A 24266-nucleotide genomic window follows, 5' to 3' on the forward strand; every position below is an offset into this window, starting at 1 on the left:
GGCGGTGGGACAGTTACGGAGGACCAAGAGGGGCTTAGTATGAGTATGGGGAAAAGGCAGTTGAGGAAGCATGAGGTTGTGAGGGAGATCGGTAGAGTTAGGGTTGTGGTGTTGGATCCAGAGCGCATGTAATGAAGTGAGGGAGAGGGGAAAGCTTCCCCCTACATTGTCGCAGGCCTCCATCTCTCTGATTTTAAAGAAGGATAAGAATCTGGAGCAGTGTGGGTTGTACCGCCCATATCATTGAATGTAGATGCCATGTTACTGGCGAAGGTGCTGACATCGCAGATTGACAATTGTGTGCTGGGGGTGATAGGTGAGGATCAGACGGGGTTTGTGAAGGGAAGGCAATTGTCGGCCAACATGCGGAGGCTACTCAATGTAATCATGATTTCATCAGAGGGACAGGAGGTGGAGGTAGTGGCGGTGATGGACGCGCAGAAGGCTTTCTTTTTTTTTTAATTTTACAGTACCCAATTCATTTTTTCCAATTAAGGGGAAATTTAGCGTGGCCAATCCACCTAGCTTGCACATTTTTGGGTTGTGGGGCGAAACCCACGTAAACACTGGGAGAATGTGCAAACTCCACACGGACAGTGACCCAGAGCCGGAATCAAACCTAGGACCTCGGCGCTGTGAGGCCACAGTGCTAGCCCACTGCACCATCGTGCTGCCCTCTCGCAGAAGGCGTTTGATCGAATGGAGTGGGAGTATTTGCTGGAGCAGTTTGGGGTTGGGTAGGAGTTTATGGTTTGTGCCCGGTTGCTGTATAGGGCGCCGAATGCGAGATGCGGACGAACCGAGTGAGTTTGAGGTACTTTGGGCTACGCCAGGGGATGAGGCAGGGGTGCCCACACTCCCCATTGCTTTTCTCCGTGGCAATAGAGCCGTTGACAATGGTACTTAGGTTGTCGAGGGATTGAGCGGTGACGAGTGTAGGGTTTTGTTATATGTGGACGGCCTGTTGTACATTTTGGACGTGGTGGGCATCATTGGAGGTATTATGGAGATTTTGGGGGGAATTCGGCCAGTTTTCAGGGTATCAGTTGAGCATGGGAAAGAGTGAGGTGATCCCGATCAATGCCAGAAGGCAGGAAAAGAGACTGGGGAAGCTGCCTTTTAGGGTGGTAGGGGCTAGTTTCAGGTATTTGGGTATTCAGCTGGCGCAGAGCTGGGTGCATAAACTGAACTTGGCTCAATTGGTGTAACAGATGAAGGCGAATTTTAAGAGGTGGGATGTGCTCCACTGTCAGGGCAGGTGCAGCCAGACCTGAGAAACTATTACTGGGCAGCGAACATTGCAATTGTGAGGAAATGGGCCCTGGAAGAGGGGTCGGTGTGGGGGAAGGTGGAGGCAGCCTTGTGCAGCGGAACAAGTTTGGGGGCTTTATTGCTGCACCTTTATCGTTCCTGCTGGCCAAGTACTCTGCGAGCCCAGTGGTGGTGTCAGCCCTAAGGGTGTGGGGGCAGTGGCGGTAGCATTTGGGGCTGGAGGGTGCTTCAGTGTGGGCACTGATCGGCGATAACCATAGGTTTGCACCAGCAAAGCTGGATGCAAGGTTCAGGGTGGTGGCAGGCAGAATTGAGTGCTTTGGGGACTTGTTTATAGGAGTCAGGTTTGCAGGGCTGGATGTCTTGGAGGAAGCATAGGAATTGGCCTGGGGCAATGGGTTTAGGTACCTGCAGGTTCGGGATTCGGGTGCCGTCTTTTCCTGTGCTGTCACCCCTGGAGCTGCAGGACAAGCTGCTGCCGAAGGAGGAAATATCAGATAGCTATAAGGAATTCATGGAGTGGGAGGGAACCCCGATGGGGGATATTAAGCGTAAATGGGAGGAGCTGGGAGGGTAGGTGGGGGCCGAGACGTGGGCGGAGGGTGAACGCACTCTCATCATGTGCAAGGTTAAGCCTCTTCCAGTTTAAGGTGCTGCATAGGGCTCATATGACGGTGACGAGTATGTTCTTTGCGGGGGTAGAGGATAGGTGCGGGCGGTGCCAGGGGAGCCTGCGAATCATGTCTACATGTTCTGGGTGTTCCAAGACTGAGGGGGTTCTGGCAGGGGTTCTTGAACGTGGTGGACGAGGTGTTGGGGGTGGTTCAGATTCCAGAGGTGATTGACATTCGGAGTGTCGGAAGATCCGAGAGTACAGGGGGTGAGAGAGGCCAATCTTTTGGCCTTTCCCTCCCTGATAACCCAGAAATAGATTTTGCTAGAGTGGCGGAGCTGGGAGCCGCCAAAAGCGGGCATGTGGGTGAGCAACCTGACAGAATTCCTGAAGCCGGAGAAGGTCAAGTTCGCTCCGCAAGGGTTAGCAGTGTGGTTCACCCGGAGGGGAGTAGGGGGGGGCTAAAATGAGGAATACAGGATGTGGCGGGGGGCACGGATTTAAAATCTGTTTTTGTCATTTTCTTTGGTGGGGTGTGGTTGTTTATTGAATTGTTTTGTTGTTCTTCTGATATTTTGTGTATTTCTGTGAAAATGCATTGAATAAAAATATTTTCTTAAAAAGCCTCGGGGCATGTTACATTCAAGATTTCCTCCCTTTCCTACTGCTCAACTCATTCCTGCAATTTTTCCAAGACTGTCACATAGGTTAAATGGGCAACAGCAGAGACACAAACACTTTTGTGAATACTGAATATTCACAGGAAGTGAGTGATCAGTAAATTGAGGGGAAATTACCAAACTTAAATGTACAAACATCAAAATGAAAAAAGTTGCATCTTGAGATTTAGTTAAGATTGAGAGACCAATTATCAAAGTATAGGCAATGATTTGCACCAACCCAAGACACCAAAATCGCAACCAACCAACTTAAGACTGTAAGCTGCAACTGGATATCATATAATTGTGTTGCTCAGTATGAAAGTAAATACAACACCATGACAATTGGTGGGTGAAGGACAGAACACAAGTTGAATTTTCTATTTCACTGAATCGTTAAACAGAATAGTGAGAATGTGAGAAAACACGTCAAATCAAAGATCCGGGAAGTGCATTATCATGGGGGAGCGAGAGGATAGGGGAACGGAAATGTTAACAAAATGCATATAATGTTCCTATATAATATTTCAAGCTTGTTTTACATAACTTAAACATATGGAAGGTAATAGGCTTCTGGTACTGAGTTTAAGGTTATTTAAAGCTTCACCAATGGTGTAAATAGGTTTGAAGCTTTACTGAAATTTTATTAAGTATTTTTATTAACCAATTTCAGATGATTACCACCTGTTTAACTTTTCCAGAAATAGATGTTAATGGATAATTTTTGAAATAATATCAAGTCCCAACAGATGCGACATTATCCCTGGTGGAAAAATAATTGAGAATTTCAATCCCCACCTCTGGATCCAGTTCCTCAAGGGCACTTTCTAGCTGTTGCAATTCTTCCGCGCTAAGTTTGCCAAGAAGTTCATCCTCATCAATATCCTTGTACTTCTCCAGGTCCTTCTTGAATGGCAGTGCCATCTCTTGTCACTTAATATATCGGAATCTAAGCAAGGCAATCCGTAACCAGACGTGTAACTTGCTGCCAAAGAAAAATCACAAAAACAGATTTTAAATCAATGTAAAGCTTCCCCCGAAAACACAGATTCACGTTTACAAAACAAGTCTCAAAGGAAATGTCAATATTTTCCTGAACATATCATAAATTGAAGAAAATTCCCCACAAGTAGGCAGTTTAGTAATTGCTTCGCAGATAGCATCAAGTTACACAACTAAAACAATGGAGCCTCTCTACACTCAGCCTTATCTGTAAGACCCACTCTTGCCTCGAGGTTCAAACCCATCGCGACTTATCTTTTTGAGGCTGATACTTCACATCATCTTTCAAGTGGGAAGTTAAACAGAGATAGTGCCTGTCCTCTCCAATAGGTGCTAAAGATCCCAACTACTCAAAGAAGCAAAATTCTTCCTGTTCCTTGGCCAACATCTCACCAATATTTTTTTAATCACCAATATTTTTTACAATAAATTTATGGTATCCAATTTTTTTTCGGGGCACTTTAGCATGGCCAATCCACAAATCCTGCACATCTTTGGGTTATGGGGGTGAGACTCACGCGGACATGGGGAGGACAGTGACCCAGGGCTGGGATCGAACCCGGGTCCTCGGCGCCGTGAGGCAGCAGTGCTAATCACTGTTTCCCCCGTGCCGTCCCAAATCTTATTATAAGAACATAATAAGAACTAGGAGCAGGAGTAGGCCATCTGGCCCCTCGAGCCTGCTCCATCATTCAATGAGATTATGGCTGATCGTTTGTGGACTCAGCTGCACTTTCCGGCCCAAACACCATAACCCTTAATCCCTTTATTCTTCAAAAAACTATCTATCTTTACCTTTAAAATATTTAATGAAGGAGCCTCAACTGCTTCACTGGGCAAGGAATTCCATAGATTCACAACCCTTTGGGTGAAGAAGTTCCTCCTAAACTCAGTCCTAAATCTACTTCCCCTTATTTTGAGGCTATGCCCCCTAGTTCTGCTTTCACCTGCCAGTTGAAACAATCTGCCCGCATCTATCCTATCTATTCCCTTCATAATTTTATATGTTTCAATAAAATCCCCTCTTATCCTTCTAAATTCCAACGAGTACAGTCCCAGTCTACTCAACCTCTCCTCGTAATCCAACCCCTTCAGCTCTGGGATTAACCTAATGAATCTCCTCTGCACACCCTCCAGTGCCAGTACGTCCTTTCTCAGGCAAGGAGACCAAAACTGAACACAATACTCCAGGTGTGGCCTCACTAACACCTTATACAATTGCAGCATAACTTCCCTAGTCTTAAACTCCATCCCTCTAGCAATGAAGGACAAAATTCCATTTGCCTTCTTAATCACCTGTAAACCAACTTTCTGTGACTCATGCACTAGCACACCCAGGTCTCTCTGCACAGCAGCATGCTTTAATATTTTATCATTTAAATAATAATCCTGTTTGCTGTTATTCCTACCAAAATGGATAACCTCACATTTGAGAACATTGTATTCCATCTGCCAGACCGTAGCCCATTCACTTAACCTATCCAAATCCCTCTGCAGACTTCCAGTATCCTCTGCACTTTTCACTTTACCACTCACCTTAGTGTCATCTGCAAACTTGGACACATTGCCCTTGGTCCCCAACTCCAAATCATCTATGTAAATTGTGAACAATTGTGGACCCAACACGGATCCCTGAGGGACACCACTAGCTACTGATTGCCAACCAGAGAAACACCCATTAATCCCCACTCTTTGCTTTCTATTAATTAACCAATCCTCTATCCATGCTACTACTTTACCCTTAATGCCATGCATCTTTATCTTATGCAGCAACCTTTTGTGTGGCACCTTGTCAAAGGCTTTCTGGAAATCCAGATATACCACATCCATTGGCTCCCCGTTATCTACTGCACTGGTAATGTCCTCAAAAAATCCCACTAAATTAGCTAGGCGCGACCTGCCCTTTATGAACCCATGATGCGTCTGTCCAATGGGACAATTTCTATCCAGATTCCTCGCTATTTCTTCCTAGATGATAGATTCCAGCATCTTCCCTACTACTGAAGTTAAGCTCACTGGCCTATAATTTCCCGCTCTCTGCCTACCTCCTTTTTTAAACAGTGGTGTCACATTTGCTAATTTCCAATCCACCGGGACCACCCCAGAATCTAGTGAATTTTGGTAAATCATCACTACTGCATCTGCAATTTCCCTAGCCATCTCTTTTAGCACTCTGGGGTGCATTCCATCGGGGCCAGGAGACTTGTCTACATTTAGCCCCATTAGCTTGCCCATCACTACCTCCTTAGTGATAACTATCCTCTCAAGGTCCTCACCTGTCATAGCCTCATTTCTATCAGTCACTGGCATGTTATTTGTGTCTTCCACTGTGAAGACCGACCCAAAAAACCTGTTCAGTTCCTCAGCCATTTCCTCATTTCCCATTATTAAAACTCCCTTCTCATCCTCTAAAGGACCAATATTTACCTTAGCCACTCTTTTTTGTCTTGTATATTTGTAAAAACTTTTACTGTCTGTTTTTATATTCTGAGCAAGTTTACTCTCATACTCTATCTTACTCTTCTTTATAGCTTTTTAGTAGCTTTCTGTTGCCCCCTAAAGATTTCCCAGTCCTCTAGTCTCCCACCAATCTTTGTCACTTTGTATGCTTTTTCCTTCAATTTGATACTCTCCCTTATTTCCTTAGATATCCATGGCGATTTTCCCTCTTTCTACCGTCCTTCCTTTTTGTTGGTATAAACCTTTGCTGAGCACTGTGAAAAATCGCTTGCAAGGTTCTCCACTGTTCCTCAACTGTTCCACCATAAAGTCTTTGCTCCCAGTCTACCTTAGCTTGTTCTTCTCTCATCCCATTGTAATCTCCTTTGTTTAAACACAAAACACTAGTATTTGATTTTACCTTCTCACCCTCCATCTGTATTTTAAATTCCACCATATTGTGATCGCTCCTCCCGAGAGGATCCCTAACTATGAGATCATGAATCAATCCTGTCTCATTACACAGGACAAGATCTAGGACCGCTTGTTCCCTCGTAGGTTCCATTACTATTATCTAATCATTTTTCACTGTTTCTAATAATTGCTTATTGTCACAAGTAGGCTTCAATTAAGTTGCAGTGAAAAGCCCCTCGTCACCACATTCCGGCGCCTGTATGCAACCTTGCCATGCAGAAATTGGTTGCCACATTTCTCAACATCAGAACTTTGTTCATTAGTGTCATCTTCATCTGTCTGACCTTTCTTACACATTCCACAAAGGTCAACTGCATCCAGCCCATTATATCATTCATACATCTTCTCCTCTGCTGCCCTCTCCGACCTGTTCACAGAATCTTTAAACTAAAGGAGGCATTCGACCCATCGAGTCTGCACTGGTTCACTGCAAAAGCAACCTACCGAATTGCACTCCCCTCCCTTATCCCTGTAACAGTGCACATTATTTATTTTCAGATAGCAATGCAATTGCCTTTTGAATGCCTCGATCAAACCTGCCTCCACACCCTTTCAGGAAATTTGTTTTCTAGCGAAAATATTTTTTCTCATCACTTTTACACTTTTGCCTATTTTTTTTGAATCGGTGCTCTCTAGTTCTTTATCTAATCTTGAGGGAACAGTTCCTCACTATTTAACCTGTCCATACCCCTCATGATCTTGAATACCTCTATCAAGTCTCGTCTCCATCTTCTCTCCGAGTACAACTGACCAATCCTCCCCAATCTATCTTTCCATTGATCTTTCCTTCCAACAATCATCTCAGCCTCCCCATCTGCTCTAATGTGACCAAAGTATTGCATCTTTGTCTGATGTTCTGCACTAATTTCCTCTCCTTCAGCCATTTCCAGCACTTCCTCATTAGTCACTGCCTGCCTGTTTTAAGCTGTGAAACTTCCACCTATATATCATATATATATATTTAAAATATAATTAAAAAATAACCTATATATTTTTTCATTTCATTATATATCCACATCTCGAATGCATTAAATTTACCAAGAGTCTTTGTTTTTTTTGTCCATGTCTCCAAGGCATACACCTTTGATGATCAAATATAATACATCAGCATCTTTTCCCCAAGATTCAGACTCAGTTTCTACAGTAACTACACTTGTAAATCGATTAATTTTTAGTAAGCAGCTGGAGACATCCTTAGATTGTGAAAGGCATAATGTAAAGTTATTTTTTAAGCAGCTAATGACTTCAATACGTGGGATTTTTAAAGTGAATGTGTAATCTATAAAGTTCCATTAGCATTCTTTTGAATGCATTACCTTTATGGACAGTTTTGATTAATGTAGAACTGGTTCCTGTCAATTTATGTTAATGTCAGAACAGGGCAGTAAACATATTTTCCTATCCGAAATAGAAAAATCTTGTACTATATATAACAGTTGTCAGACAAGAAAATCAAGTTAACATTCTGACTCAAAAAAAGTGCCTTTAAAGGTTTGCATAAGTGCCAATTTAATCTCACACCATTAGAAATTGAAGAACTGCCAGTACCTGAATACTGCAACACTGACCAGGGCACAGCCTGCAAATAATTAAATCTTTCTCCTGCCCAAAGCCAGCATCTGACATTCCATATGCCACATCATACTCAACACTCTCCTCCTCCAATAACAAAAAAGGCAACAACAATTTACAAGTCTAAATATCGTTTGAAGTGTACGTTGATGCCCCTGTGGTCAGTATTCTGAGCATTCATATATTAAGAGACCTGGGCTTGGGTGTACAGGAAACAATTCCAAAGTTTGCAGATGACACAACAAAACTCAAGTAAGACAGTAACAGATTCCAGAAGAGTGTAATTACAATGGATCAAATTCCCAAATTACTTACAGACATATTGAACTTTTAAGAAAGAAGTGTAGTTTTTTTAAAAAGGGCATTCAAACAAAAGGTGGCTCAGACTGTAAAGTAACCACTTGCTGGAAAATTCCACTTTGAATTACATTTGATCAACCAGCCCAGAGAATGGAATGTCACACCTTTTCAGACATACACTTCAAAGGAAGAGTTGCAATGTAAAAACTGAACTGTAATCTTCTGTGGAGATAATAGAGGATCATTACCATCTCAGCACAAACAGAAACCATTTCCTGAGTTAAATCCCAGATTGTGGAAAGATGAGAATTGAAAGACCCATTTCAGATACTGCAGAGCTAATTTTATGATTCCATGTTGTTGCTTGGAGCCTTACAGACCTCAAGCACATTTTGGAAATTGATGATTTTCATTCTGTATCTATGTTTTACATCTCTTTGGTAAACAGTTCAGTACAAAATTTAATTTAGACATACAAATAATTTAAATATACACAAACACTATGAATAGCAATAAATAGATAAGGATACCCATTCTTTATATAAATGTGATCAAAATTAATTTTTGATGTTATTTTGTTCACCAATGTCATTCACAGTACGTTATATGAAATTACACGAAACAACCGGACTGATTAGTTCATATTGATGAGCAAGCAGCAAGAACTCTTGGGAATGCAATGGGTAGTGTGGTATTGCGCTGACTTGGGAGAGAGACGACAATGGATTAAACAAATATTTGAATTAATCTGTAGAATCATAGAATGATGCCTGGCAGGAACCTGCTATTCATTCCATGGTGCCTAAACAGCTATCCAATTAGATCTATTTTCTTGCTCTCCCCCAATAAACCTGCAAAATTTTCTGAGTCAAGCCAATGGGCACAGCTCAGTAGCCAGCTACATAGGTTTAAGAGCATCATTTAAGTAAATGCTTTTCAACATTTAGCTCAGATGCAAAACAATTCTGATTCTTTTAATTTAGCAAATAGAGAGAGTCTCCAAAGTGATTGAATATACAGTCAATAAAGAACTTCATTACATATGAACATAGAAACTGGGAGCAGGAGTGGGCAATTGAGCCCTTCAAATCTGCTCCACCATTCAATACAATCATGGCTGATCTCCTTTCGGCCTCAACTCTACTTTCCTGCCAGGTCTCCATAACCCTTCAACTCACTACTAATAAAAAGAATCTGCGGGCAGCAGGTTAGCACTGTTACCTCACACCGCTGAGGACCCAAGGTCGATCCCGGCCCCGGGTCACTGTCCATGTGGAGTTTGCACATTCTTCCCATCTCTGCGTGGGTGTCACTCCCACAACCCAAATCTGTGCAGTGTAGGTGGATTGTCGACGATAAATTGTCCCTTAATTGAAAAAAAATAATTGGGTACTCTTAAATTTTTTTTAAACTAATAAAAATATTTGTCCATCTCCTCCTTAAATATACTCAATGTCCCAGCATCCACCACACTAGGGTAGTGAATTCCACATATTCACTACCCTTTGAGAAGTCATTTATCCTCATCTTTGTTTTAAATCTGCTACCCCCTCATCCTAAAACTATGACCTCTTGTTTCAGATTGCCCCACAAGAGGAAGCATCCCCTCTGTCTACTTTGCCAATACTGTTTTATTATCTTACCTATTTCAATTAGATCCCCTCCCATTCTTCTAAACCTGAGAGAGTATAGGCCTAAACTGCTTAATCTCTCTTCATAAGACAAAACCCCACCTCTGGATTTAATCAAATGAACTTCCTCTGAACTCCCTCTAATGCAACTACATCCCTCCTCAAATAAGGGAACCAAAACTATACACAGTACTCCAGGTGCAGCCTGAGCAATACCTAGTTGCAGCAACACTTCCCTACTTTTATACTCTATTCCTTTAGTTATAAAAGGCCAAAATTCCAGTTGCCTTCCTTATTACCTACACTAGTTTTCTGTGATTCATGTACGAGGACCCAGATCCTTCTGTACTGAAACACTCTGAAGTTTCTCTTCATTTAGATAATAAGTTGTATTTCCATCTTTCCAACCAAAATGGATAACCTCACACTTGCATTACTTCTTTTAAACTCATGGAACTGCACAGGTTACACAATTAAAACTGCATTCACATGGCTCATAAGACACTAGACACCTTTATTAGAATAATCATCTACAGGTTGCACCACATCTAAAGCTTAAATAATTTGAAAACCAGTAAATTCTGGAGGTCAACTGGTTGCAAGTGACTTATCCTTTGTGTGCGCACCTTACTTTCCACCATCAACCAGCAGCACAATGGCAGGGTTTTGCTTTAAAAGGTTAACGGCCATGTTAAATATTGAACAATACTGTACAAGGTTACAGTATGGAATGTTTACCACAGTCAATAGCACCCTCGGAAAAGCTTGAGGAGGCATAAGTGGATAAAGTAAAGTAACCAAGCCCCAATATATGAAGCATGAAAGTTTGAACAGTAAGTGGTATATGAAGAAATAGATACATTTAAATGCTTACAAGCCCCCAAAGGCAGCAATTGGCACAGTATTTTGGGAAAGGGCAGAAAAGAGGAAAAAAGCTTGAACTCATGACACAGGTCAATTCTATTCCACGTAAACAGCTACACAATACAATGTTTAATAGTATGCACAGCACACACTGTATTACTTGTTAAGAGGCAACCAGCAGATGGTTTTATGTCCAAATCTAATCCAAAAACAATCTTGTCCCTCCTCACCATAAGTATGTCAAGGCTTTCCAAGCGCAAATCTACATGGATGCAGTCCTTCAAATTTCCATGGGGTTGGAGGAAAGGGGAATACTTTGTTGTCTACTGGCAGATTTGCATTGTACGCCATGGTTGCAATGTTTTTTTGTTGATGGGGGTCTCATTTTCTGTACCTCAAAATTTAATCTTGTATCACAGGGAATTCATTTCTGGATAATCATACCATTCACACTTGTTTTAACACACATTTTGGCACCAGGCTCTAAAATGTTTGGTGCTCCTGATTTAAGGTATATATCCGGTTTTATTTTGCTGCATCATAAATGGGTCAGCTTTCTTTCTGGAACAAAAGAGAAAATGCTGGAAAATCTCAGCAAGTCTGGCAGCATCTGTAGGGAGAGAAAAGAGCTAACGTTTCGAGTCCGATGACTCTTTGTCAAAGCTAACAGACAGAGTAGGTGGGAAATATTTATACTGTGGAGTGAGAATGAAAGATTAGTCATAGAGACAGAAACCCAGGGAAACCAGGTGCTAATGGCCACAGATACCAAGGGAAAAGAGTGTTAATGGCAGTCCCCAGAGAGGACAAAAGATGTGAACGGTCAAACAGCAGGGAAACGAACATCAGAGGATCAACTGTAGGTGTGGGGGGAGGGGAAGCAAAGAGGAGAAAGATGCAGGAAAGGTGGATAAGTTTGGGGAGGAAAAATTAAATGTATATTAAGAAATGGTAAAAGACAGTTAAAATGCAAATTTGACTTTTCTTTACAGTTCGACTAGATCATAGAATTTACAGTGCAGAAGGAGGCCATTCGGCCCATCGAGTTGGCACCAGCCCTTGGGAAGAGCAGCCTACTTAAGCCAATGCCTCCACCCTGTCCTCGTAACCCCACCTAACCTTTTTTTGGACACCAAGGGCAATTTAGCATGGCCAATCCACATCTTTGGACTGTGGGAGGAAACCAGAGCACACGGAGGAAACCCACACAGACACGGCGAGAACGTGCAGACTCCACACAGACAGTGACCCAAGCCGGGAATCGAACCTGGGACCCTGGAGCCGTGAAGCAACTGTGCCAGCCACTGTGTCATCATGCTGCCCATGATACCAGTAAGCAAAAATAAATAATCTTATAACCAACAATGAAACAGGCATGGTGAGGAATATTAAACTTAATCTATAATGGTGATCCAAAGCCATTGGGTGGGATTCTCCGATCCCCCGCCGGGTCGCAGAATCGCCGGGGGTCGGCGTGAATCTCACCCCTGCTGCCCACCGAATTCTCCGGCCCTCCAAAAGTCGGCAAGGCGCGAGTCGTGCCACCCGTCCCGGAGAATGGTGGGGACCGGCGCGACTCAACGGGCCCCGGGGCTGCCCGAAGTCTCTGGCCCGCGATGGGCCGAAGTCCGCTGGTTTTTTTGCCAGTCCCACTGTCATGGATCAGACTAGGTCCCTTACCGCGGGACCTGGAGGCGTGAGCGGGCTCCGAGATCCTGGGGGGGGGGCAAACTGCCCAGGGGGTGCCCCCACGGTGGCCTGGCCCGCTATCAGGGCCCACTGATCGGCGGGTGGGCCTGTGCCGTGGGGGCACTCTTTTACTACGCGTCGGCCGTGTCAGCCTCCATGATGGCCGACGCGTAGGTGACCCCTGCGCATGCGCAGGGATGACGTCAGCAGTTGCTGACGCACCCGCGCATGCGCGGACTCTCGTCGGCCGGCGGAGTCCCTTCGGCCCCGGCTGCCGTGACGCCAAAGGCCTTCCACACCGGCTGGTGGGGTGCAAACCACTTTGGCGCCGGCCTAGCCCCTGAAGGTGCGGAGGATTCTGCACCTTTGGGGCGGGCCGACGCCAGAGTGGTTCACGCCACTCCGTCCCGCCGGGAACCCCCGCCCCGCCGGGTACGGGAGAATCCCGCCCATTATCTTTCACAGCTTTAAAACTCAAAAGATCAGAAAATGGACAATGGTGCAAGGGATCAAGCGGAATTTTTAATACTCAATAGAGTAATGTGGTTTAATAGCAGAAAGCTCAGATTTCAGTTCTGGATATGTTTAGTTCAACAGATGTTGCAGCTAAAGAAAGCACAGAAACAAAACAAAAAAAAATTGGAACTGCATGCATCAGGTTCCAAATGGGAGTTGTTCCCAGCCAGAAACATTATCTAAAAGTCCCACCCAAATTTTATGTTTGCACAGAAGAAAATGTGATGGCCTGAAATAAAACAGTAATCTTCCACTTTATCAGAAGTGCAATTTCCAAAGCTACTTTTTTTGTTTATATAAAAAATAGAATCATCTGATCAAATCACTGCCCTTCCCAGAAGATTGCTTTCAGTGACAAACAATTTTATGATATCAGTATTCATATCACGTTTATAGGGAATAGGAAACTCCAACAGAAGCTGCAAGTGCCAGATTCCACATGTTTGCATGCAAGTGCCAGATTCCAGTCTTCGTACTATCACAAAGTCATTAAATTTGCAGTTATTATAGTTTTGAATTAACTGCTCCTGTCATGGGGACAAAGAAAAATGGTAATGAAGTAAATTAAGACACGGGACATAACTTGAAAATTCATTTGTGTAATGTAAATTAAGTTATGGTCAGCACCACAATAAAATATAGATTTTTTAAAAATATTTTTTATTCTCCTTTTTCACATGTTCTTCCAAATTTACACCCAACAATAAACAATAATCAGTAACAAATGCAACTTTAATCCCCATATCAACGATCCCATCCTCCCACCAAACCTCAAACATTAGCCCGCATGTTAACATAAACAAATGACAAAAAGGAATCAGGAATCACCCATAGTCACCATTAGCACATACAGTACCTCTCCCCCCAACCCTCCCAGTACCCCCCCAATGTTCAATGTGATCCAATTTTCGAAAGTGCATAATGAATAACACCCATGAATTGTAGAACCCGTCCATCCTTCCCCTCAGTTCAAATTTGACCTTTTCAAGCGTCAAGAATTCTAGCAGGTCCCCCCCGCCATGCCAAGGCACAGGATGGAGGGGTTGATTTCTACCCTAACAGGATCCGCCTTCGGGCGATCAACGAGGCGAAGGGTTCAATATCTGCCTCCGTGCCCGTTTCCAACCCTGGCTGAACCGACACCCCGAATATAGGGGGCGATTCTCTGAGCCCCGCGCCGGGCTGGAGAATCGCCGCAACCGTGCCCCGCCGCGCGATTCTCCGAGGTGCGGAGAACCGGCGCCATTTGCGCCAGCGCGTTTGGTGCGGCGCCGGCCACGGGCCGCTGGAATCGGTAGGGCCGCCGATTCTCCCGCCCAAATGGGCCGAGTGGATCCGACAGAGTCCTGCCGGCGCCGTTCACCCCTGGTTTCTGCTGGCAGGAACTCTGCGCGGAGTGGGGGGGGGGGGGGGGCTCCGATGGGGTCTGGCCCGCGATAGGGGCCCACCAATCGGCCTCTCCTCCTCGTTTTCCATCCCCCCCCACCTCCCCCGCAACGTTCACACACATCTTCTACCCTCTCAAAGAGCCGGCTCATCCTCGCCTTTCTACGGTGTGCTCTACACAATAAAATATAGATGGTATTGCATATGTACTCAATTATAAACATTTGCATTAAATTTGAATATAAATTTTAAAAGTAACTGCATTGGCTACATACTGTAGATCTTTGATAAACTAGTTTCATAATGCATTCTTGTCTTATCTACTACAGATAAGTATGAACAGGTGTGTTTTGCATTATATTTTAAAATACGAATGAACAAAAAAACTTCAGAAATTATTAATACTGAACTCAAGGTTTCAATATGCCACAATCAGATTCAATAAGCTTTGGATTTTTGTCTCAAACACCACTTGACAAAGGGTCATCTGGACTCGAAATGTTAGCTCATTTCTCTACGTACAGATGCTGCCAGACCTGCTGATATTTCCCAGCATTTTCTCTTTGGTTTCAGATTCCAGCAACCACAGTAATTTGATTTATTCAGTGTTATTATTGAATATCTTTCCTAATTTCTATTGTAGAATCAGATTCCCATCTTAGGTTGCACCCATGAAGATAAAGCAGATGAACAATAGCTCATTGTATTCTGAGGTGAGTCACACTCGGTGACCCATCTTAATGCAAGCAACTTTACACACACTTCACCAGTCTAAAAATATCAAACACAGACCAGCCACCAGTTTTTATCTAAAAGTAATGGCAAAAATATTGGTTAAAGTAAAAAGTGAAAATTATAGCTTCTTCTAAATTGCTTACCAAAAATTTACCAGGCAAAATTCAAGGATGATGATGAACAAAAGTCAATTTTTCAAGAACATATATTGCAGCAAATCTGTTCATCTAAATGTGAACACAAACTTAATTTGAACAGAAAGTGGATAAATATGCCAGATTTTGTAGCCTGGGGAAACTTTCAACTCCTGCTACAAATTGATTCTAGCTGTATACAGGTGTCAGCTGTAGCTCAATTGGCAGCACTCTTACCTCAGATACAAGGCTGTGGCTCAGAGACTGGAGTACACTGCAGTACTAAAGGAGTGCTGCACTTTTGGAAGTGCCGTCTTTTGGATGAGGCACCTTCGTTCTAAGGTGGATACAGATGCAGCCATGGCATTGTTTTGAAGACAAGAAAAGTTATCCCTGGAGCCTTGGCCAATAATTAGCCTACAATCAGCATCACTCGAGCAGATTACCTGGTCATAATCACACTGCTGTTTTTGGGAGGCAGTATACAAATTGACTGCTCCTTTTTCTAAATTACATCAATAACTATACTTTCAAGGACTGCATTTTACATAATTGTGGTATGAAATTCAGAGGTTGTGAAAGTCATCACATAGATGGAAGTTTTCTTTTCCCTTTAGTCTGCAGCTTTAATCTTCAAATCATTTCACATGACCTCAATCAACATTAATTAAATTACCAAAAACATGCCAGAGTATTAAGGGGGGAATGCTTTTGGTCAAATGTTCCTTCTCCTTTTGAAAGTATTAGCTATTAAGTACAACAGACAGCATAAAACAGGCACTGATGTGAAACCAGCACCAAAGAATACAGAAACTGGTTACACCTCCATTCTGTTTTGGTCACTGGGCAAAACATAACATGTATTCGAGTGAGCTCTATACCTGCGCCACCTAAACGATGGTTTAAGTTGAACATGAAAAGGTTTCTTCAGTCTATTGGGATGCCTGGAAGCTTAACATTTTAACTCATTCCATCTTCATTATAATGCATTCAAATTACACCATATAGTTTGGATCAATCCATAGCTGAAACCAGTTCCTGCCAATAACCTCCATAGTATAACTGACATTTTCCATTCATAACAGGTATTGTTTCAATTATATTTATTGTAAAATGCATCAAGTAGCCTGCTTTTGTAAAAATAAAGTCAAAGTTTTCAAATATATCAATATACATCAACATCTAGGGAAGCACAAGTGGATAGCACTGTGGCTTCACAGCGCCAGGGTCCCATGTTCGATTCCCTGCTGGGTCACTGTCTGTGAGGAGTCTGCACGTTCTCCCAGTGTTTGCGTGGGTTTCCGGGTGCTCCGGTTTCCTCCCACAGTCCAAAGAAGTGCAGGTTAGGTTGATTGGCCATGATAAATTGCCCTTAGTGTCCAAACGGTTATGAGGGGTTATTGGGTTACGGGGATAGGGTGGAAGTGAGGGCTTGAGTGGGTCTGTGTAGACTCGATGGGCCGAATGGCCTCCTTCTGCACTGCATGCTCTATGTTCGTTGTATTAATGCCAGAGCTTTCTTAACTTTACGTAAATCTTTTGTTTCCACTGTGTTCAAAGGAACTTGCTAAAGGACTTAAAATTTCGTAGGGCATCCATCTGTCGTGAGTCCTTTGCCAGATTGTAAACTGTTATTAAAACTCTGGACCTCATTACATGTATCCATGATTCCACCTGAAATGAGGCACAATGTTAAGTAATGGTATATACACATTCCTGCATTTAGTAACAAAAACAGATTAAGAATTTTTTTTTTAAAACAGCTAGTGTGTAAAATTTAGAAGTTTGATTTGATGGCTTATTCAATGAGACATTTATCCTTTTTTGGGTTCAGTGCACACAGCTGCAGCCACTCCCTCAACTGATTACTACATATGATCTGATGCCAAATAAAAGCAAAACAACCTTGATTCCAAGTCTACTTAGCACATACAACCAGACCATGGATACTTGGATTAATCACAGATAAAGATGCAAACATTTTCTGTAGCTTCAATGTAGTCCTCTTTTCCCATTCTTTTCCTTTCCCTCCTCCTACCCAACAGCATCCAGCACACAATGTTTCCTCTGCACAGCAGAGATCTGACACAGAATTATCTGGTCTGCATCACACAAGGCAGTGAATTATACCCTGCCAGAAGAGGCGAACAGTCTTTTAAAAAAAACACTTCTTTACAAATAAACTTCTGAACGACAAACTCTTTTTCAGGACCCACTGACTTCAAGCTAGGAAAATTAAAGATCGTTACATCAGTTGCCAGTATGAGAGCGAAGCAAGTTAACAGTTGCACGCATTTAGGCACTTGTATGTCCACATTCAAGAATGGCCCATTTCGATTAGCAAATTTTAGAATAGGACCACATTATTAAACTAAATTAACTTGATTGACAAAAGCCAATCTTCATTCCAATTTAGAATTGAAACCATTCTATGTGGTTCAACATCTCTTAAGAGTAATGTGGGCATTGCAACTGAAATGCAGGGTCAAGCATATTTTAGCATCTCACTTTTAAACTGTTTCACCATTGGTGGTCATGTCTTCAGTTGCCGAGGCCCTAAGGTCTGAAATACTCGCCCTACACCCCTATGCCTCTCAAGTTCACTTTCCTCCATTCAAAATGCTTAAATCTACCTCCGAATCATATGAGGTGGTAAAAGGTCAGGCAACCAAAAGATTTTTTGGTGTCATATTTTGTTTTACAATGCTCTTCAAGTATTTGGTATATTTCATTACTTCAAAGGTGTTATATAGAAACAGGTTGTTCTTGTTTAGTGTTGAATAGGTTGGCTTTTCCCAGACAAAACAATTAATTAAATATTCTTAACACTAAAGCAGACTTCTTAGGGAGCACAGTTGGCTCCTGTTTGGTTTCAATGCACTGCATGACAAATTTGTGCAATATTCAAAGTCATTTGAAATGCAGGTGTCACTTACATGCAAGACCACAGTCCCCTATTTGGTAAGGAAACAAGAGCTCAAAATGTACACATTGCACAGATCACATATATAGCGTTTGTTGCCACTTGCATTTCTCCCATACTTACCACGAAAATGGCCATTAGTTGGCACCAACATTTCACAATTGCCAGCTGTGGCTCAGTTGGGAGCACTCACACCCATGTCAGATGGTTGTGGGTTCAAGTGTCACTCCAAGATTTCAGCATAACAATCTAGGTTGACACTAATGCAGTACTAACAGAGTTCTGCATTGTTAACGGTGTCATGTTTCAGGTGAGATGTTAAACCAAGGGCCCCATATGTCTTCTCAAAACATTCCATGGCACTATTTATCTCCAGTGACTTGGCCAATATTTATCTCCCAACCAAAATCACAAAAATAGATTATCTGGACATTATCATATTGTTGTTTTATAGGTTCAAGTCCCAAGCCAGAGACTTGATCACAAATTCCAGGTTGACACTCCAGTGTAGTACCGAGGGAGTTTGTCAGAGGAGACATTAAACTGAGGCCCCATGTGGTCTCAGCTGGAAGTAACAGGTCAAGTTTGAAGAAAAGCAGAAAGTTATCCCTGCTGGTCTGGCTCCTCATCAGCATTGGTTAAATTACACACCATCATATTGCTGTTCATGGGAGTCTGCTGTGCATAATTTTGTTGCCACATTTCAATAATTTTTTTTTTTTTTTAAATTTTTTTATTGGAATTTTTTGCAGAAAATATAACAAAAAGTATAGCAAAAAGCAGTAATATGCAACTAACAGCCCCATAACACCCACAATTCCCCCCATACCGTAACATCACATGTATCACATTCCCCCACCCCCCCCCCCCAAACAAGAGAACTTAACCATAAATTAAAATTAGATAAATCAAATTTAAATAAAATAAGCTAACATAATCAACGCCCCCCCCCACCCACCCCCCCCCCCCCCCCCGGGTTGCTGCTGCTACTGTCCCAGTACCCTATCGTTGAGCCAGAAAGTCGAGGAAAGGTTGCCACCGTTTAAAGAACCCTTGCACCGATCCTCTCAGGGCGAATTTAACCTTCTCAAGCTTAATAAAGCCCGCCATGTCATTGATCCAGGTCTCCACGCTTGGGGGCCTCGCGTCCTTCCACTGTAGCAAAATCCTTCGCCGGGCTACTAGGGACGCAAAGGCCAGCACACCGGCCTCTTTCGCCTCCTGCACTCCCGGCTCTACCCCAACCCCAAAGATCGCGAGTCCCCATCCTGGCTTGACCCTGGATCCCACCACCCTTGACACCGTCCTCGCCACCCCCTTCCAGAACTCCTCCAATGCCGGGCATGCCCAGAACATATGGGCATGGTTCGCTGGACTCCCCGAGCACCTGGCACACCTATCTTCACCCCCAAAGAACCTATTCATCCTCGTCCCAGTCATGTGGGCCCTATGCAGCACCTTGAATTGGATGAGGCTAAGCCGCGCACACGAGGAGGAAGAATTTACCCTCTCCAGGGCATCAGCCCATGTCCCGTCTTCGATCTGTTCCCCCAGTTCCCCCTCCCACTTCGTTTTCAGCTCCTCTACTGATGCCTCTTCCTTCTCCTGCATAAGCTTGTAGATATCGGATATCTTCCCCTCCCCGACCCAGACCCCCGAGAGCACCCTGTCACTCACCCCCTTCGCGGGGAGCGCAGGGAATCCCTCCACCTGCCGTCTAGCAAATGCCTTTACCTGCAGATATCTAAACATGTTTCCCGGCGGGAGCCCAAATTTCTCTTCCAACTCCCCCAGGCTCGCAAACCTTCCGTCGATAAACAGGTCCTTCAGCTGTCTAATGCCCGCTCTATACCATCCCCGAAATCCCCCATCCATGTTCCCCGGGACGAACCTATGGTTCCCCCTTAACGGAGCCTCCATCGAGCCCCCCACTTCTCCCCTATGTCGCCTCCACTGCCCCCAAATCTTGAGGGTAGCCGCCACCACCGGACTCGTGGTATACCTCGTGGGAGGGAGCGGCCACGGCGCCGTTACCAGGGCCCCCAGGCTTGTATCCCCACAGGACGCTCCCTCCATCCGTTTCCATGCTGCCCCCTCCCCCTCCATCACCCACTTACGCACCATCGACACGTTGGCCGCCCAGTAATACCCCGAGAGGTTGGGCAACGCCAGCCCCCCCCCATCCCTACTCCGCTCCAAGAAGACCCTCTTCACCCTTGGGGTGCCATGCGCCCAAACAAATCCCATGATGCTGCTGGTCACTCTTTTAAAAAAGGCCCTAGGGATAAAGATGGGCAAGCACTGGAAGAGGAACAAGAACCTCGGGAGAACCGTCATTTTGACGGATTGCACTCTGCCCGCCAGCAATAGCGGCACCATGTCCCACCTTTTAAATTCCTCCTCCATCTGTTCCACTAGTCTGGTGAAGTTAAGCTTATGAAGAGCCCCCCAACTCCTGGCCACCTGCACCCCCAGGTACCTGAAACTCTTCACTGCCCGCCTGAAGGGGAGCCTCCCAATTCCCTCCTCCTGATCTCCCGGGTGCACTACAAATACCTCGCTCTTTCCTAAGTTCAGCTTATAGCCCGAGAAGCCCCCAAATTCCGCTAACAGTTCCATCACCCCCGGCATTCCCCCCTCTGGGTCCGCCACATATAACAGCAGGTCGTCTGCATACAGCGATACCCGGTGCTCCTCCCCCCCCCGCACCAGACCCCTCCACTTCCCTGACTCCCTCAACGCCATGGCCAGCGGTTCAATCGCCAGTGCAAAGAGCAGGGGGGACAGGGGACACCCCTGCCTGGTCCCACGATAAAGCCTAAAATACTCCGATCTCCTTCCATTTGTGACTACACTCGCCATCGGCGCCGCGTAAAGCAGCCTCACCCATTTGATGAATCCCTCCCCAAATCCAAACCTCTCCAGCACCTCCCATAGGTACCCCCATTCAACTCTATCAAACGCCTTCTCTGCATCCAGCGCCACCACTATCTCCGCCTCCCCCTCCACTGCCGGCATCATGATAACATTGAGCAGTCTCCGCACATTCGTGTTGAGCTGCCGCCCCTTGACAAACCCTGTCTGATCTTCATGAATTACCTCTGGCACACAATCCTCTATCCTGGTAGCCAGGATCTTCGCCAGCAACTTAGCGTCTACGTTAAGGAGTGAAATAGGCCTATATGATCCGCACTGCAAGGGGTCCTTATCCCGTTTTAGGATCAAAGAGATCAGTGCCCGCGACATCGTCGGGGGCAAAGCCCCCCCCTCCCACGCCTCATTGAAAGTTCGCACCAGCAGGGGACCCACCAGGTCCGCATATTTTTTGTAAAATTCTGCCGGGAACCCGTCCGGCCCCGGGGCCTTATCTGACTGCATTTGCCCGATCCCCCTGACTAGCTCCTCCAACTCTATCGGCGCCCCCAGCCCCTCAACCAGCCTCTCTTGAACCCTTGGGAAACATAGCCTGTTCATGAAGCTCTCCATCCCCTCTCTCCCCCTCGGAGGTTCCGACCGGTACAATCCCTCGTAAAAGTCCCTAAAGATCCCGTTTACTTCTGTCCCCTTCTGCACTACATTTCCACCCCCATCCTTCACTCCCCCAATTTCCCTAGCCGCATCTCGCCTACGGAGCTGATGCGCCAACATCCTGCTCGCCTTCTCTCCATACTCATATACCGCACCCTGCGCCCTCCTCCACTGTGTCTCCGCCTTTCTGGTGGTCAGCAAGTCAAAATTGGCCTGCAACCTGCGCCGTTCTCCCAGCAACCCTTCCTCCGGTGCCTCCGCATATCTCCTGTCCACCTCCAGAAGCTCTCCCACCAGTCTCTCCCTCTCCTTCCTCTCCTTCCTTTCCCTGTGGGCCCGGATGGAGATCAGCTCCCCCCGGATCACTGCTTTCAGAGCCTCCCAGACCATCCCCACCTGGACCTCCCCCGTATCATTGGTAACCAGATACCCCTCAATGCTTCTCCGAACCCTCTTACACACCTCCTCCTCCGCCAGCATCCCCACATCCAGGCGCCAGAGCGGGCGCTGGTCCCGCGCCTCCCCCATCTCCAGATCAATCCAGTGCGGGGCATGGTCCGAAATCGCTATGGCCGAATACTCGGCATCCTGCACCCTCGGGATCAACCCCCTGCTCAGGACAAAAAAGTCTATCCGGGAATAAACCCTATGGACGTGAGAGAAAAAGGAATACTCCCGCGCTCTCGCCACATTTCAATAATAACTACAATTCAAAAAGTAGATAATTAATTGTAAATCACCATGGGATTTTGTGAAAAGCACAATATATAAACACAAGTCTTCTTATTTGAGACTCCCACTCCCAGCACTCGTCAATTGGGATTATCACATATCAGTCACAATGTCATAAACGGCGGAGCAGACCGAATGGGGCGAATGGCCTACTTCTGCTCCTACAAGACCAAGTTGAAGAGTTATTTCAGACAATTAAGTGTGATTTCAGTAATTCAGGATATTCCAATTGCCCGACACAGAATCATGCCTAAATCATTCCCAGCTCAGAGCTCAAGTTACTACAATGCCCCTCAACTCCCTCCAACAAATATTTTAACTGTCCCTTTAGAAATTCCCAAATACTTGCCATTGTTATAGTCAATATTACAACACATTGCCAACAGTTACAATTTGATTCATTAAATGGTTACTAAACAGATAAAAAGCACAGTTTCATAGTTGTTATATGGCATGAAATTGTCTTGTAGTAACAAAAAACAGCTCCAATTTTATCAAGACAACAGGATTCAACCAGGTGTTGCACAAAGGTCCTCGAGTTGGTTCACTGTCTTGTGGGTGAATGTGTTGTAGGAATGTCACCTGAGGAAGGAGCTGCGCTCCGAAAGCTCGTGTTTGAAACAAACCTGTTGGACTTTAACCTGGTGTTGTAAGACTTCTTATTGTGGATGAATGGAAGCAACTTTCCATCCTGCCACAGCGAGCCACCATGAAACCAAGTCTATATGAAGATATCTGCTCACTGCTCAAGAATGATGCAGGGAAAGAATGCACCATTTAAGGGATGGAAATAAAAATTAAGGTTTTGATAATACAATGGAAACTAGGCTATGGGATAAACATAAAATAATGCATCAGTAACTTGTAGCCACCCTATAAAGGAAAAGGAAAAAATAAATTTTTCAACTTCAAAAATGGTCTGGCACTTCTGTAATCTTAAATTTAAAAATGACTCTAAAATAACTAGAATGTGCCCTCCCGAGACCTGATTATTAACAAGATGCATCTAAGTGACTGAAATGTTACACATTTCTATCAAGTGTTTACTTTACAGAGAACTTAAAACAACTATATTTTTCGGCTTTGCAGAAAGACTTCTCTTGTGCTCAGCCCCAAAGTCCAGTAGAATCCTGTAATCAAGTTCTCACTAACTATAAATGAAGTGTAATACAATGCACAACATCTGATCTGGAAGCATTGTCCCAGGATCAAACAGAAATTCTTGCTACTGTAACAAACACAGAAAATACTTGAGTCTTCCTGATCTTCAGAAAATAGTCTTAAGTTACAAACTACAGAACAGGTTTATTAAAAGTAAACAAACAGTAGTCAAATGCAACATAATAGCGAGCACTATTTTACAAACTTTTAACTCATGGTCCCCTTGAGCGCAAATTAAGGGTCCAGGTTTTGTAGAAGTGATGATAATAAAACTGTTGACATTTGCCATCATTACTCCTATGAAGTGGACAACAAATTCTGGAGTCTGCATGTGCACGGTTAACCACTTAAATTAATTAAGAATCTGCTGCCAGAGATTCTATGCAGCCCTGGATGTGTGCCGTTCAGGTCCCCCTCGCATTGAAATTGAAGGTGTACTCCCAAGTACTTGTGTCTAAAAAACCTTGACAATCTTAGATTCATGAATGAGGTGCAACCGGGTTCTTAAAGATGTACTTAAGTTCTTAATTAACTGCTAAGCAGCCTCACAGAGTAATTTCATATTTGTAGAGTATCAAATTTCTCCATTATGTTCCACTTCTTAAAAAAAATTAATGGTATTTCAGCTTCTACCTT

General features: G+C 44.3%; 1 protein-coding gene across 7 annotated transcripts in view; it reads right to left on the bottom strand.

Moving 5' to 3' along the window:
* The window catches only part of tmod2 (tropomodulin 2), a 100582-nt gene that overhangs the window by 62804 nt on the left and 13512 nt on the right, over nt 1-24266 (bottom strand). For 6 of the 7 annotated variants that reach the window (XM_038813165.1, XM_038813167.1, XM_038813163.1 and 3 more), the window contains exon 2: nt 3343-3529. In XM_038813165.1, the coding sequence (XP_038669093.1) occupies nt 3343-3468 (126 nt within the window). In that variant the 5' untranslated portion in view covers nt 3469-3529. Of the gene's footprint in view, nt 1-3342; nt 3530-9552; nt 9615-24266 lie in introns of those variants that run through there. The other variant, XM_038813162.1, reaches the window with a different exon arrangement.

Source organism: Scyliorhinus canicula, chromosome 12 (genome assembly GCF_902713615.1).
Source record: "Scyliorhinus canicula chromosome 12, sScyCan1.1, whole genome shotgun sequence".
In the NCBI taxonomy this organism is placed as follows: domain Eukaryota; kingdom Metazoa; phylum Chordata; class Chondrichthyes; order Carcharhiniformes; family Scyliorhinidae; genus Scyliorhinus; species Scyliorhinus canicula.